General features: G+C 39.3%; 1 protein-coding gene across 7 annotated transcripts in view; it reads right to left on the bottom strand.

Annotated features, from left to right (window-relative positions):
• chchd6b (coiled-coil-helix-coiled-coil-helix domain containing 6b) overlaps positions 1-16,639 on the bottom strand; it is a 52,387-nt gene that overhangs the window by 34,505 nt on the left and 1,243 nt on the right. For 3 of the 7 annotated variants that reach the window (XM_026168463.2, XM_080301384.1, XM_080301386.1), the window contains exons 3-5: positions 16,414-16,468; positions 15,489-15,645; positions 1,554-1,574 (exon numbers count right to left, since the gene is read on the bottom strand). In XM_026168463.2, the coding sequence (XP_026024248.1) occupies positions 1,554-1,574; positions 15,489-15,645; positions 16,414-16,468 (233 nt within the window). Of the gene's footprint in view, positions 1-1,298; positions 1,395-1,553; positions 1,575-15,488; positions 15,646-16,413; positions 16,469-16,639 lie in introns of all 7 variants that reach the window. The other 4 variants (XM_026168465.2, XM_080301385.1, XM_080301387.1 and 1 more) reach the window with 2 other exon arrangements.

Below are 16,639 nucleotides of genomic sequence, written 5' to 3'. Positions count from 1 at the left end.
AAAAAAAGGACAGAAAATAACTTCTTTATAAGAAATACTGATTCAAATAATCTTAAAAGAAGATACAGTGGTTAACTGTAGCAAAGGTGTAAAGACAAGTGACAAAAGCAAGAAAAAGGACTGTGCAAGTAAGGAAGCAATGTCACAAATGTCACGCAGGCACACTACAGATCAGGGTTGTTTAGCCATGCCTTGAGCTCAGTGTGTGATATTACTGGATGTTATTCACTGAGCCAATTTAAGAACCTCTGATCACAACATTTAAAATGGAAAAAGAAAGATACAGTGAATTGAATAAACAAACATGGCCTGGAACATAAAAGCAAGAAAGTGTTTTGCTTGGACAGTCACTGACTCATTTAGCAATAAAAAGGTACGGTGCTCTTTCTATGAGAACATGATATTCAGAACACAGGCATTATACAGTAATAAAACTAAGGTGAGCTTAAATTCAACTGTTGCTCCAAAAACCCTGCCAGCTGGTTGAGGACCCAAGTGTTTACATACATATGTTAAAGGTTTCATCATGCAGCAGTTAAAAAACCCAAACAGCTGCAAAATCTTAATTGCATATAGATAGTCAAGTTGCATCAGCCTTAGAAGAGTTAGCTAAACGAGCACGCTGTGCATGAGATGGTTGAATTCTCTCTACCTGTAATCTATAAAGGTGAACGTACGGTATGTGTATGTGTGTCTACATTTTAAAAATGAATGCCAATTAGTGTTCATGAAGGGCATTTATGAATGCAAATTATATCTAACCAATATGGGTAATGAGTGAAGCAGTGCTACAACAGTATGAACACGACATGGTGCATGAACACAATGTAAGTGGCTGCGGGTGCCGCAGCAAAAGGCAACCATGGGCCCTGGATTTATAGAGAACTGAAACAGAAAGACTGTATTACACACACACACACGCACACACACGCACACACACGCACACACACGCGCACACACACACACACAGATGGTGTAATGATGACTGATTACTGTACTGAGTTGTGCATTAGCGAGAGCGATATAGATCAGATGGAACAACAACATCTTCCCTGACTGATCTACTGATCTTCCCTGCTTTTTGCTGATATGGTGGGTACAACCATGCAGACGCACACTCTTACGCTGAGTGACATCACATTTATTGTAATCCAATCTAATCTCATCCTAACTTAACAGTCGCATGTATTCCCAAGGAACACATCTGTAAATCCCTATACTGTGCTCACAGAGCTTTCCCTTTCTACACTGACGCTTAAGGGATGTGAGTGTATATATGTGTTTGTGAGTAAAATCACCTCTGCCAGCAGCACAGATGATGTGTAATTTTCTAGCTGAATACCTCCCAAAGTGTTGTTGTGTGGAATGGTGGCGGCAGCATACTCACAGCTTCGCTTTAATGCACAATGAAAACATGACATTTGAATAGAGGAGAGAGAGTGAGAGGAGAGAGAGCAAGAAGGGAAGAGCAAGAAAAAAAACAACGTGATTTAAAAAAAAAAAAAAAAAAAAAGAGAAAAGAAGCAGGCACTAGCGATGGTGGTGTTGCTTACCCAGGCATCCAAATCTGCAGGCTGGGAGGGAGAGAAGGAGCAGGAGTTAGTTAGACAGTAGAGGATATAAGAAAGGCACGGGGTTGGAGTAGATGGTTAAAGAGACAAAGAGGAAGAGCAAACAACCAACAAGTATATTATGAGAGTGAAGGAAGGTGAGGTAGAGATATATAAAGAAAGGGGGCGAATGAAAGTAGCAAAAAGCAAGAGAAGAAAGAAATGAAAAGGATCAAGGACAGAACAAGGTTAATACATCACACTGCAGAGCAAGTGGTTAAGATTTAAACTTAATTTGCCAGATATAAAATGTCACCCGAGATGTCATTCTAGCCTTCAAACGATGGCAAGTTTATTTATATGGCACATTTCATTTACTCATAGCACTCATAATACATCCAGTATATTGCAACATGGACTCTCTAACCAAGTAACTTTATATCACAAGTGTCAAAATCTTCATACATGTTTTTGGATCGAAACAAGTCTCACCGTCCTCACTACCCTGTCCTGACCACCTATATGCCCTGTTTCACTTCACTGCCTTGTATCTCATGATGTGCCTTGATTTTTTTCTTCAGTTGAGAGAGAAGAGATTATCTTTCCACTTTTAAAAGAGTGTAAAAAAGTAGAAACCACAACATAGAGTTGGTAGACAAAGTATGCAAAAATGGACCATGTGTATATCCTGTTCTTATGCTCAATAATCCAGGTAAGTGACTTCTTCAGAGACTGAGAAGTCTCTCTGGCTTTAAAAAAAAAACAAAAACAAAAAAACCACACACACACAAAAAAAAAAAAAAAAAAAACCCACAACAACAACAACAACAAAAAACAAAAACAAAAAAAACACACACACACAAAAAAAAAAAAAAAAAACCCACAACAACAACAACAACAAAAAACAAAAACAAAAAAAACACACACACACAAAAAAAAAAAAAAAAAAAACCCACAACAACAACAACAACAAAAAACAAAACAAAAAACCCCCAAAAAAACCCTACAGATTATTTACTGTTAGTTTAAGCCTCAACTTTTAGTTTTAACAATAACAGTTCAATTGCAATTATACATGTGTATGATTACTGTTTGCTTTAAAACCTCTTAGTAGGCCAGCCAAGACTAGCTGTTCACCAGCTGTATTTATATGATCATTTATAAGCCTCAATACGAGTCTTTACTACCATAATAAAATCTTATAATACGGCATATTCTTGAATATCACCAAATCAAAAACATTCTGTTAAGGAATTTGAAGTGCTACCAAGTACCGCCAGTCTGGCATTAGACACGGGACAGAAAGGGCCAGACTAGAGCAGTAGGTGGCTCGAATGTTGCTATGCCTCATAAAGACACCATTCAGTTAAATGAGGTGAACTCACAAAGCCAGTTGCGGCAGAATGCATGTGTGTGTTGGGTAATCCGTGTAACGGATACAGCCGATGCCAGCTGTTTAACCTCCCTGCTCTTCAATGGCTGGCCCTAAACCAAGTATGTGTCTGAATGTGACTGTGTTTGTGCTGTGTGTATGTAGACCCCAGCAGTGCTCACAGGAGTGTGGCGGTCCCATTTCCATAGATGAAAGACTTAGAAGATAGGTGAAGGGGCTTGTTGTGATACAAATGCAGACAAACTCACACCCAAGCAGTTTGGTGCAGTTCATGGGCCATAGCCCACATAGCATTTCAGACGCATCCACTCATTGTTTTCCAGCTCCGAGCTCCCTGATGACCAGCAGTTAGCAGCCTCAATGTGAACATTAAGAGTCTGAATCCACTGAGCTAGCAATAACACAGCCAAAGAACAATTCCAATTAGACTAAGGTTAATTCCCAGGGAACCTAGATCAAGCCAATACATATAGAATTCACTGTGATCCCTCAGTTAACAGAAACACATACAGCTGGTTTATAACCGTCTGCAGATCAGATTATGTTTGTATGTAGATCAGGCCAACAGTTTAGGAATATTCCTTAATTATTAGACTGCAGGTAACTGTACCAACAACATTTCAAATTTAAACTTTAACAAATTTTAAAGTTGCTCTTCATACTACTGAATCGTTTGGCTAAGGCAAAGTTAGTGTCTGTGCAGGAGGCAGGACACGTGACGTTCACTTCCTCACTGTGAATTCTCCAGACAATTACCCGCGCTGTTCTCAGACGTGTGCAATCAGATATCACAGGGAGTTTATGGCGGGGAGTGGTAGGGTTCATTTAAAGTCTGATCAAACTGTTTCAGACATTTCCAATTCTGGAAAAAACTTGAATTTTTTTTTGTTATTTGCTTCTTCAGCTGCATTGATTTTACTAGATGCTTTTTGGTACTTTTGAGTCTTACAGAACAAACATTTGGATCATTCCTCCCTAAAGTCCTCCTTCAGTCTTACTTCCATGTCTCAGTTGAACAGCCATCTTCTGGTCATCCCACAGTATCTGACCTTGCCATTCCAAAATCTGAATTTTCATATTTCATCAATGTATTTTGTAGATAGTGAATCTACAAGTTTTTATCCATCTTTCATGTGGTTTGAGTTGACAGCCCTAACAGTCTAATGTGAAATTTCTTTAAACCCTTTTTAAATTCACTCCTTCAATAATTGAACGGCATCCAGAACCTGAGTTAGCAAAGCAGCCCCAAACTGTGATGCTTCATACAGCATCCTTCACAAATGGGATGAGATTCTGGAGTTGGTCTGCATTGCCTTTTATCCTCCAAACATAGGATTATGCATTTTTGTCTCATGTGGGCAAAGAACAAAGTGGTCAGGAAGTTTTGTGGAACATCCAGGTCTGTGGCAAACTACAGACACACTCAAATGTTTTTTTGGAAAGCAGTGTTCATTTTTGTTTGAGTCCTTCTACTAACATTACCCTTAGAGAAGTAAAATTTGTACAGTTGTAGAGATTTATGCAGGGTGTTTTTGCTTTTACACCTCTTGGGGTTTGCATGTTGTGCTCTTGGTCGTTTTTCCAGGACACTGACTTCTAGGGAGAAGTTGCAGTGCAAGGAAGCAAAATAATGACACCCCCTCCACACAACCACACCAATTTAATGGATCTCAATAGATTTGATTAATCTATGCTGAGCTGAATTGTGTTTGCTGGGTGTATCATGAGGGTCAACAGATGCTTCATTTAGACTTGAAATGTTAGAGAAACACTGTGTGTGTGTGTGTGTGTGTGTGTGTGTGTGTGTGTGTGTGTGTGTGTGTGTACACACACGTCTGTCTCTCTGTGGGAGTTAAAAACTGAATAACAGTGGCAGAGAATGTGACACTTCACTAAGAACGTGCGTGCACATGCGTGTCAAAATGAGACCTTTTGGTCTGCAAAGCCACCTCACATGGTGAGAAATGCTTCCTTGAAAATCAATTATGTAAATACTGAATTATGCAAATGGTACATTTGAATAAATCTGTGTTTGGGGAGAAAAGATTTTGCCGTGGTTTTATACTCGCAGTCAGGAGAGGCGAGAGAGAAGATGAGGAAAGAGGGCTAAAATGAGGATTAGGCTGGAGAATGTCACTGGCAGACACAGTTTATGCAGTTTAACTCCTGATTTGGCTTTTTAATTAGGGAGAAAGAGGTGGAGAGGAAGAGAGAACGGCACCAACACAGACAGAGAGGAGAAAATAAGGGCTAATTCAGTGACAGCTTTCTTCCTGCCATCTCAAATAAAGTAAGCACATTCATCACTTGTGCCAGTAATAAACACCATGGGTAAAGCTAAGTGCTGTCACCCCACCTCTCGTTTGGTTGTTGCCATCTTCACTAAAAATCTACTGGTACTGATGAAGAGCATTTGTATGAACTTGAGCTTACACATGTCCATCACTTTTAAAAAGACATACGTTACAATCTGTACAAGTCACTGACAATTTTAATTATTTATCACTTTTTTTAATCGTTTCCCCCCTTTTATTTAAATAAAACTCCACCAATTTAAAATGTGAACCAAACAATTTATAACTGGGTTAATTTTTATTTACAGGGAGCAGCAGGGGCATCGTGCACCATTACTTGCCCTCTCCAATGAATAAGGGCAGATACATCAAACAATGAGTAACAGTGGCAGTGTGTGATATGTGTCAAACATTTTCATCCATTGTTTTATAAAAAAACTCATTGACACTGTATTCACAGCTGCAGGTTGGAGTATTACATCCATGTCACAGTCACAACTAATATCCCAAACATACATTCACATCAGTTCTCCAGAAATATCTTAATTTTACAAAGTTTGCTTCCTAAAACAGTAATTGGCTACCATACTATGATTCTGTCATAAATCAAGTCTTTTTTTTTTTAATCGAATAACAGAAAAACTGGACACTACATTAGATACACCTTGGGCGTACTGGGTCGGAGCCCCTTTCACCCTCAGAACTGCCTTACTTCTTTGTGGCCATTTGAATATAGCAAACTCATAGTTATCTTTAAGGGATTATAGCGCAACAGTGACACATTATTTGCAATAACACAACATAAGTCAAGCACAAAGGTAGCTTTACATTTATTTTAACAGTAACCAAAGGCACTTAGTTAGGAGATACAAACACCCACAATCACACACACACACACACCCACAATCACACACACACACACACACACACACACACACACAACTGTACCCTCATACACACAATAATAACATGGACTGAACCACCACTCACAACCACTAGCACTTTATATAGCCTCTGTAGAAATTATCCACATATCTCACATATCTTAACTGCACTACTGTATAATTCTGTGTAAATGATCATTCTGTACAATACGATAATTTTTAATTCTACAACTGTTTATAACCTGCATAGTTCACATTTCTGTATATCTCATATTCTGTATAGTTTTTATTTCATATTTATATCCTGTTCATAGCCTGTACTTCCTACAGCCTGTACATACTTCTAGTTATAGCATATTCATAACATACCTTCATACTGTGTACATTATTACATACCATAATAGACCCATTTCTGTAATATACTTACATATCTATATTATTGCTAATATATATTTGTAATATATCTATATCATGGCTAAAGCACTTCTGGATGGCTGCAAACTGCGTTTCGTTGCCTTGTACCTGTGACGTGTGCATAGACAGTAAAGTTGAATTCTATTCTATTAACCTCCCACCTTCAGATGGCTGCCCCTCCCTGAGCGTTGTACTGCCAGAGGTTTCTTCCTGTTAAAAGGGAGTTGTTGTTTTTTTTACTTACACTATGTCCACTCATCAAGTGCTTGCTCAAAGAGCGATGGTTTGATTGTTGGAGTTTTTCTCTATTATTGTAGGGACTCAAGCTTACAATATAAAGCGCCTTGAGGTGACTGAATTGACCTGAACTGAATTAACCTTCTATCTTGGCCAGAGCTGAGCAATATTGTCACACAATAAAACTGAAAAATATTTTCTACCTGGGAAGCTGTATTTCATGGTCAAGCTTTTGAACCAGCTGCGTAGAACCCTGCTTTAACACCACGTCACCTCATCAGCAATTTTGATGAGTTGGAACTGTTGATACAATCCAACTGTTGTAGCACAAATCTAGACTCATGAGACCAGGCAACAATCTTCTACTGCCCAACTTCTGGTGAACCCAGGCCAACTGTAGCTTCAGTTCTTAGCCGACTAGAATGGCACCTGGTGTGGTCTTAAGCAGCTGTAGACATTGTGCTCCAATGTTAAACATGTAGAGTTCAACAGAGATACTCTTCTTCATACCTTGGTTAGAAAGAGTGCTTACTGGTTTGAACTTTAGACGCATTGCAGCATCGATGTGCTGTCATGTGATTGGGTGATTAGGTCTCTGCATTAATGGGCAGTTGAACAGCTGCACTTGACAAACGTGGCCATTGAGTTTACATCTTCTATAACAACTGGACTGAATTTACAATTCATAGTTGATACACAAAAACAAACAGCAGGGGGTGTTAGTAAGAAACAGGGTGATGTTTACATACATGAGCATAAATCCTCAGCCTGACATCTGTTTATGAAGTACATAGCTGCATGCAGCCACAAGAGACACGTGAAACCAAACATGAGAACGCACACACAGTGTACTACAAACACAAAAGCCATGAATTGGTTAGTCTAGCTGTTTGCTCATTAAATGTGTGTTGTCGTCACATAGCTGGGGGAGGTTAAATGAATTAACACTTCATCATCAGCCTGCTTTGCACCACAGACAGAGAGTGAAAAAGACACCAAGATGAAAAAAGTGAAAGGAGGGATTGAGGCAAAATGATGCAATTCAACTAAAAAGAAAGAGGCTTTGTTGGAAAACTGGGGAATCGTAAAAGAAAGCAAAAGAAAACCTTACCAAATGATTCTGTCTTGAAGAGTCTTTTCATCTTATGAAGAATAAGTTTTGCCTAAATAAGTAAATAAATAACTAGAATAGATTTTGAATTTCATTTTCTTTGACTCCTGAAATTAGACTATGTTCTACTACCTGTTTTAAAATGTGTTCTCTGGTAAACAGAGCCAAGATTCAATGTTTACTCTTTATCATATAAATCATTAATATTATTAATAGTATTAAACGTTAAAGCTGCAAATATAATTTTCTTAAGTAATATCTTGGTAATCTTGAGACTTCCACATGAAGCAAAAACAAAAGCTAGAATCAAATAAAACTTTCACATAAAACAAATTCAGGGTCAGCACTCCTGCCTTTGTTTTTCCTCTGTGGAAGCTTCAGCCCAGTCAACCTAACATTTTACTTTAACAATTAGCAAAAACTCCTAAAATTTTTAAAACCTTTGACTCATACTTTGAGTGTTCAAACATTAATCATTATAGCCTCCTATGAGAACAATTATCTGAGAGGAATTATTTTTTTTCCTGTGGATAATAGGTCTTGTCCAGCCGTCTCATTACATCACAACCACTCTCCTGGAGAGTGGAGAGGTATTCCAGTCCTACACATTTGTCCTTTGAACTGACAGGATTTGTGCGAGGCGCTCACTCGCTGCTCGGCACCGATCAAAATCTCCTCATCTGGTGAGCGCTCTGCTCGTCAGCAATTACTGTTGCTTTAGACGATGTACGGTGCGAGTGTGTGAGCGAGTGAGAGTGTGCACAAAGGGCTTAACTGCTTTAACATGCAGAAAAGATGTCAAGTCTGTGATTACACTAGCTGATAACAAGTGGTTTAGCCGTGTGTGAATGTGTGTGTCTGAATCGCTTGTACTTCATCCTCAGTCGGCTTCTATAAAACGCCGTGTGCACCTTCACAGCACGTCATTCTGCTGGACTCAAACGCCTCTCTTATGGTGAACCCACTCAGTTTCAGTACAAAGTCCTCTCAATCCACTGCAATATCTACACATGCTTTTCCACAAGCATTCTTTTTATTGATCAAGTATCTCCTCTCTCTTGTCATCCTCCTGCCTCTGTGTCTTTGGCCAATAACCAGGCCTGGCTATCTAGTCAGACAGTCATAGCGAGACGTCTTCATTTGTAAGGGCTATAATAATAAATTATCTTCTATCTGCCTTTCAGCTACTACAGTCTTTCCCCAACTGTGTTTCTCTACTTCTGAGCTCTATGGATCATCTTTAGCCTAATGCTGCCATTTTCTACCACAACCAGCCATCGTAACAGTCACAATTACTTCTCAGGCTACTATAATGGGTGGGTCAAGACAAAACGAATGGTGGTAGACAAAGAAAAGCAAACACATTGAATGTGACTGCATCTAAAATGTCAGGCTAAATTAAATGTTGGTGTTTCCATAAAGATTTCTAGTCAGGCAGCCAAAAAAACAAAACAAAACAAAAAAAAAACAAATGTGGAAAGATAAATACTGAATGAAAGTACAACCTCAAGCAGTGATCACCTGATCTTGTACACCTACAAGATCAGATAATCTGCTCTATAATCATGTGAAACTATTGAATTAGGTGTAGGTTATCTTGCCTTAATGAGAAAGTATCCCATGAATTAGAGCTGAAGCCACACGCTTGTTGCTCGATTCGTATACTTGAAGTAATTAGAACAGACAGAATAGCGTAGCCACAGGCCAAATCAGCAAGGAGGTATACAATTCCAGGCAAGCATATAAATGAGTATGTTAATAAATAATATCCTAACGCTTAGTGTATGTAATCACAGAGATAATGGAAACAGTTAATTAAAAGATAAAGGTTAAAGTAATCAATAAAAGTGTGGCAATGTGCTGAAACAACAGCAGAGAGATCTTTTGCAGAGAATTCTACTCAGTAATGAGACAAATGTCTTTTAGACTTAGACAGCAGGGGGGCCTGCTGGTTAGTGAGAACATCTTGTAGCTGAAAGGCTGCATATTCAGTGCAAAACACAACATTTCCAGTCTTGTCAAGTGTCATCTCCGAGTGTTTCTACACAGCAGCTGGGCAATACTGTTAACATGTGTGGCATCAACCCTGTGGTCTGAGTGTTTGTCATCTCAGGTCTGACTTTAATGAATTCTGTGCTTTTCACCCTGGTTTTCATCATCGGTTTTCTGGACAGTGTCAAATGCTTCACTCTGAGTCATCAGTCTCTCACTCACACACACACACACACACACACACACACACACACACACACACACACACACACACACACACACACACACACACACACACACACACACACACACACACACACACACACACACACACACACACACACACACACACACACACACACGGCAGATAAAAAGATGAGACACAGAGGAGGAGGAATAAATGCTGGAAGAACATGTTGCCCAGGAGCACATGTTGCTGTGCAGAGCACACATTCATCCTTCTTTTGATCCTCCGGCTAACCAAAAATGCATCAACAGCGCCATCTAGTGAAACTTTACTGGCTTACATCCTATTATGTCACCATGAAAAACGTCCAAATAGCAGGCATATCAACTTATAACTGAAAATGGAAATTACTTAGAAATATATGTTAAAGAGAAACAGGCTGCATGTTGCTATAAAAGGAAACAAAACGACTAAAGACATCAAATTCCTAGAAGCATCGCCTCACAGCAACATTTACATTTTTAGACTTACAGAACTACCTGCTGCAGGATTTAAATCTATAACCCACAATCTGGTGAGGGTGTTAAAAGGAAGGAGGAGGTGTGAGAACACGAGGACTGACCAAACGGGCGCATCACCTCTTATCGCACACACTTCAGCTAAAACTGTGCTACCAACTATATTTCCACATGAAAAAAAAGAAAAAAAAAAAAAAAAAAGCATTCTTTACAGTTCAACAGATTCAACCAAAGCTTCGCAAAAGCAGCTTTCCTGTTGGCCATTTGCACTACCATTATTGTACATCTCTCAAGCTATTCTATTCCTTTATTTATATTTTCCACTACTACCACTATTCTTTTTAGGTTTCGTTTTTATGTATTCCCTGGCGAGTGCTTCATCTTTTCTCATTTTTTCTTTATATGAAGGTGAAAGAGAAACAGAATTTTGATTCTCTCGAATGTCCTGTACAAGAAGCAAATTGACAAAAAAATAAATAAATATTTGACCCTTGAATTTTGTGGGGGGGCAGGGCTTCTTCTTGTTTTGTAGAACACAAACGAGTCGTCATCTTTAGTGCAAATATAAATTCTACACTATAACATGCAGAATTATAATAATACAAACACTTTCAAGAACGACAGAAAAAGCTCAAAAGACTGATCAACAGTAAATTCTTATAAAAAGATTCATAGCTGGCACTCAGTCTATTTGTTCTTCTGTCCTAAGATTATCTTCATATATATCAGTGCCTTTAGTTTTTATTAGTTCCTTCATAATATTGTCACTGAAATGGATCCATCTGGAACTCTGCTAAGCAGATCTGAATTAGAATAGTATGAGCACTCATGTTGCTGTTTATCACGATTTCTTCACTGGAGACAGCAGATAAAAGAATGCTTTTAATATACAGGAATACAAACATTCACCCGTGGTCCACACACAGGTATTAAAGTCTATTCTTCACACCCTTCCGGCTTCTGAAATTCAATAGCTTCAAGCAGATGCTTGTTGTTGTCTGCATGTCTCCGGGTGTTAGATGCTCAGCACTGAATACCTGTGCATACTAATTGCATTTTACTTGCAGCAGAAATGACACCTCTGAGGTGGAGAGAACAGGCAGGGGAAAAAACAAACACAGGAGGTGCTAATGAAAGAAAGGAGAGGAGAAGGGACTAGGTGTTAATGTAACGTGTCATCTCTTCTGTGTCTTCACTCGTGGTGTAACAGTTAAATATAGTCTCAGAATGAGACAGGATGACACACTGCAAGAGCCAAGTTGAATGCACTTCTTAAGAGCACCTTTGTAGGTGGGGTGAGAACTTGGACATGGTGAAATATGAGTCAGAAGTAGGAGTAGGAAAGAATCCAGCACTGTACAGAAAATAAACTTTGGAGGAGTACACAGATTCCCCACATCACCTGATACACATTAAAAATAAATAAACCCAATTTGAAAGCATCATCTGCCCCCAAAAAACCATTACAAATGTATTTTAAGGGTAATATCTTCAGATATTAATAATAGCCACAACTGTGTGGTGGGGTACGATTAGGGTGGCAAGCCAGTACACTTCTAGTGCCATTCCCAATCTTGATAAATGGGGATCTGCATCAGGAATGGCATCCGGTGTAATATTTTTGCCATAGAGAAGATTCATAGATGTAGTGAAGGAGGATGTGTAGGAACTTGGCGTGACAGGAGGGCGAGAGGATGAGATGGAGAGAGTTGATCCACTCGGGTGATCCCGACGAGCAAAAAGGAGAAGAAGCTCCTCTAATAATAGGGATTGTTAGCTATTATTAGTCCTAATCTTTACCCTAAATTTCAGTGGCACTTTTCTGAAAACACACTTCTTCCACAATGATATCATTAGTTAAAACAGACAGTGTTAACTGGGGAGTACAGCAAGAACACAGCTACAATTTGAGAAAGTGTTACACATTTGGAGAATAAGTGTGAAAAAGTCTGACCAAAATCACTAACAAGTCTGTAAAAGAAAAGATAGCTAGACTCTTATAGTATTATAGTTAATGTGAAAGAATTAATGGGCCGTAGATGGAAAGAGTCAACATTATGAGTGGATTGGCAGATGGAGCCAGCTTAATGCACAGGTATACATATGCAATGACACAGACAGACACAAATACTCATGGCGGTGGTGGTGTTGGTCGGTAATGAGTGTGGGGTAAATGGCTAATGTGAATGTTTGTGACAGGCAGCCTGAGGCAGTGTGAGGAGCAGCTCTTCAGCGGGTACATGCCTTCACACCCCCCTAATCAACCCACCAGTAATGCTTAGTGCTACTGAGGTTGTGTGCAGAGGCATATGCCTCCGGAGAGGGGTTTTCAACCAACACAAACATGCTCCTGTGCAGGCCTCCAAAATCTCAACTGCATGTTATTCAACATGGATGACCCTTTCAGTTGACTGACAAGTACGCTGGTCAGACCCCCCCTTTTTTTTTTTTTTTTTTTAAATACTGCCCCCATCTGATAACAGACGCAGACACATGTGGTCTCTGCAGTTAGATGGGCCCACGGACACCACCACAGCTGAACCAGAATTTCCCCATAACACACAGTTTTGATGCTGGAGAGCTAAAAATGCACAGGGGGGAAAACAGGCCAGAAGCGTGCGCTATATGTGCCAATATACTGTGGCGAGTGTCACAGAAGTGTGTGTGAGAATGCATCTGCCTTTAAGGAACATGGCAAGCGCAGAAACTACACAAAGTGCATTTGAAAGTGTAATGGGGAAAGACAGGGGGCTTGGGAAAGCTGTTCTTTGAGCCTCCAGCTGCGTTTTTGCAAGGTCGTTTCCAATGTAAGGTCAATGGAAAATACAAAGAAGAGAGGGAAGCCCACCCGCTAAGAATGGAGGAGCTTTTAAATCAGTTCTTTGAATGCACTAAAAAGTTGAAGCAATACAGCACAAGCAGGAAAATGTTTATCATCTTATTATTATCTCAGAACTAAGGTCTTCTAGGTTTTGTCTTATCGTTTTTGGTCAATTAAGGATGGGTTATTGTTTAAGCAGGATAGAAATCAAGCTGAGGAATAATAAATGTGTTAGCTGAGCAGAAATAAGGGCGAGTTAGAGGTGAGACTGAAAAAGAAAGACAAGTGAGAAAGAGGAAAAGGTGGGAACCTCTAGGTGCAGGTTATCTACAGCAACTCTATCATCACCTAAAGGCTAAAAATAAATAAATAAATAAAATCCCTTTCCTTTTACTTAAATAGTTTGCACCTGTACCTGTGAGGCTCAACCTTCTCAAACACGCTAGAAGCAATGACAGAGTCTCCTCAACACTTCTTTTCTGCTCTTTACAACCACAGACAGGCAACACTTTTAGTCCATCCCTCCTTGAACACAAACACACAGCTTCACACACACTGACGCCTTGTATTGACTTGTCCTGACAGAAAAAGTAGAAAACAAGGCTTTGAGGGGAAGTGCTCAGTTTCTCATTGCAATGCAACATTATTAAATGTTTGGTGCCCGTATCAGCGTAAGCTAAGCCAGCGGCTTCATTCAGTATTCATTACAGCGGGCTGGCACGCTGAAAAGACACTGCAGGACAAATCAATTGGAGGGGAGAAAGAGAGTGAGGGAGACGGGGTTGTAGGAAATCCACAATGTGTAACTTTAGCAGAGCCAAGTGAAGCCACCAGGGAGAGAACTGCTAATTAATCATCAGCAATAGTTCATTGCTCATAATTATACATAGATGTCACTAACAAGAGAAACACTATCCAAGTTTAACACACTTGTTTAAGACACACACACACACACACACACACACACGAGGGTTTCCAGCCTTTGAGTCAAGCTTACTGCCTTTAGACATTATTTTCCATCTCACATCAAACTCCTCACACATCTGACTCACTAACGTCTCCGTTTGAAATCCTACACACACCACACTGCTAGTTTGACTCATTACCAGTCTAAATTATGAATATAGACAACATTTTGTTTCAACAAGCCTGCTTTGAGACAGTAAAATGCTGAAACATCACAGGTTCTGTATCCAATTGTCAAGTTTATTGTTGCCACGCTGTTAATACCAGGCCGCTTCTAAAAGGCGAGGGAGACGTGATTACCTACATTTAATTAAACACTAGGACATTAATGTGGAGTGTTAATATTCATAGTAGGAGACACTTAGTGATCATATATTCTTGTTAATGACATGACCTGCTGAAGTAAGTCATTGCTGGCCACAAAGCACTACAAGAACTGTATATTTCCATCATGACGTTTATGTTGCTCTCACATCATCAGAAACTCCAACCAATGCCAAACACAAATAGCATAGTAACACCTGTGACCACTGAGTTTTGCAATATACTGAACTAAGCTTTCATGTACAAACTATGACAATAAGACAAATGTTACTAACTGAACAACAAGAAGACAATCAGATTTTGAATATCCAAATATCTGATTTATCTGCTTTTACAAACATGTTATTCAGAAGTGCAGAGCAAAAACATGGACACACAGATATCCCCTGCTTCACTAAAGCTTCAGTATTCGAAGTCAAAGCAGTAGAGGGTGCTGTTTACCACTACATCAGCGTAGTACTCTGCATCCATACTACTGCTAGATTTTACAATTTTAATGATAAATTGAGCCATTATTTCAACTTAAAGTCTTGGAACAATTAACTTAGCCTAAAAAATATAAATAAATAGATCTACAATGCATCTCAACAAATTAACACTGCTCTTTTTAACTTTCTGGAACTTTAATCAATCACAAACACGTCTCCCTACATCTTTAAATTCATATAAGAGCATTACCAAGGTTAAGCCTTAACAAATTAAGTATATTTTTATCAAGATGTGTCTAGTGAAATTATGCAGGACGTGAAGATTTAAATAAATGTGCTCCTGGCATAGATCCAGAAAACATCACTCACCAGTATCTTGGACTTTTCGTGCTCTTCGAGGGATTTTCCTTTCTCTATGATGAGGGCAGAGGTCAGCTCATCCAGGCCAGTGATTGCTGCATTCTCGTTCTCCCTCTGGGCCAGTTTGGCCAACTCCTCCTTCACCATGGCCTGTTGACGTTCAAAGCTAAAGTAATTGAAACATGAGATCTATTAACCTTTGACACTTTATTTTGCAATGGAAAGCCCTCTGAAGTTTTTGTTCGCACTGAGGTTTTACAGATATTGCTTTATGCAAAGCATTACAAATAAATGTGGAAAACGCCTACAGAAGTCACTTCCAGAATGTTACACATGGTTTTCCACTGTAATGTGATAGAAAAGTAAAATATACATAGAGTAAATTAACTGCATTGCAATGAGCATGAGTGAGAACTGCTGGACTTCAATATGCAAGTCTTCAGAGGCTCAGCACAGCATATAGGCACTCCAACAGCACAGAAACATGCCTGTTATACAGAGTAATGTAGCACAGGCAGTGTCAATAGGTCACTCGGCATGTGTATGTTTGCAAAACATTGCACACTGTGTGCACGTCATTTCAAATATCTGTATTCAACATGTATTCAGCTGCAGCTGTTCCTTAACCAACTATGACAGAAATACAACTCAATTTGTGACAATTTGATATCTGAAATCAAGAATGTGTCTCAAACAGGTTTACAGTCTATGGCATGTAAAATCCAAGTCCTTAGCCTTGTGAACATGGTAAGGAAAAAAAAAAAAAGCTCCCGTCAGTAACTGCTAGAAGAAACTTCAGAAAAAGCACCAGAGGAGTGACAAACAACAGGTAGTGTGTGTACAAAACAGAGCAACTTACAGGACAAATTCTAAACATGTAAACAAGCATGACTGAACACAAGGGAACAGTGACCTTGACATTGTGAGCACCTACTTTTTCCGCATTTCCTCTTGAATTTCTTTAGAAGATGGTCCTGATGGTTTTGCACCTAACACACAATTGGATAAGGATTACTGATGCATATAAAAATGACAGTATGAACCCGTTTGCAGGATTTGCAGCAGGGTTAGGGGTGTGTATAATAAGATCCCTTCAGACATGAATCATGGCAAAGCTATCTACTGCAATTATACTATATTTTGATGCTGTGCTCAAGAAT

The sequence above is a fragment of the Astatotilapia calliptera genome, chromosome 5 (assembly GCF_964374335.1).
Source record: "Astatotilapia calliptera chromosome 5, fAstCal68.1, whole genome shotgun sequence".
NCBI classification, from domain to species: Eukaryota; Metazoa; Chordata; class Actinopteri; order Cichliformes; family Cichlidae; genus Astatotilapia; species Astatotilapia calliptera.
Note: the sequence above shows the minus strand (reverse complement) of the source record. Positions and strands in the feature narration are given on the sequence as shown.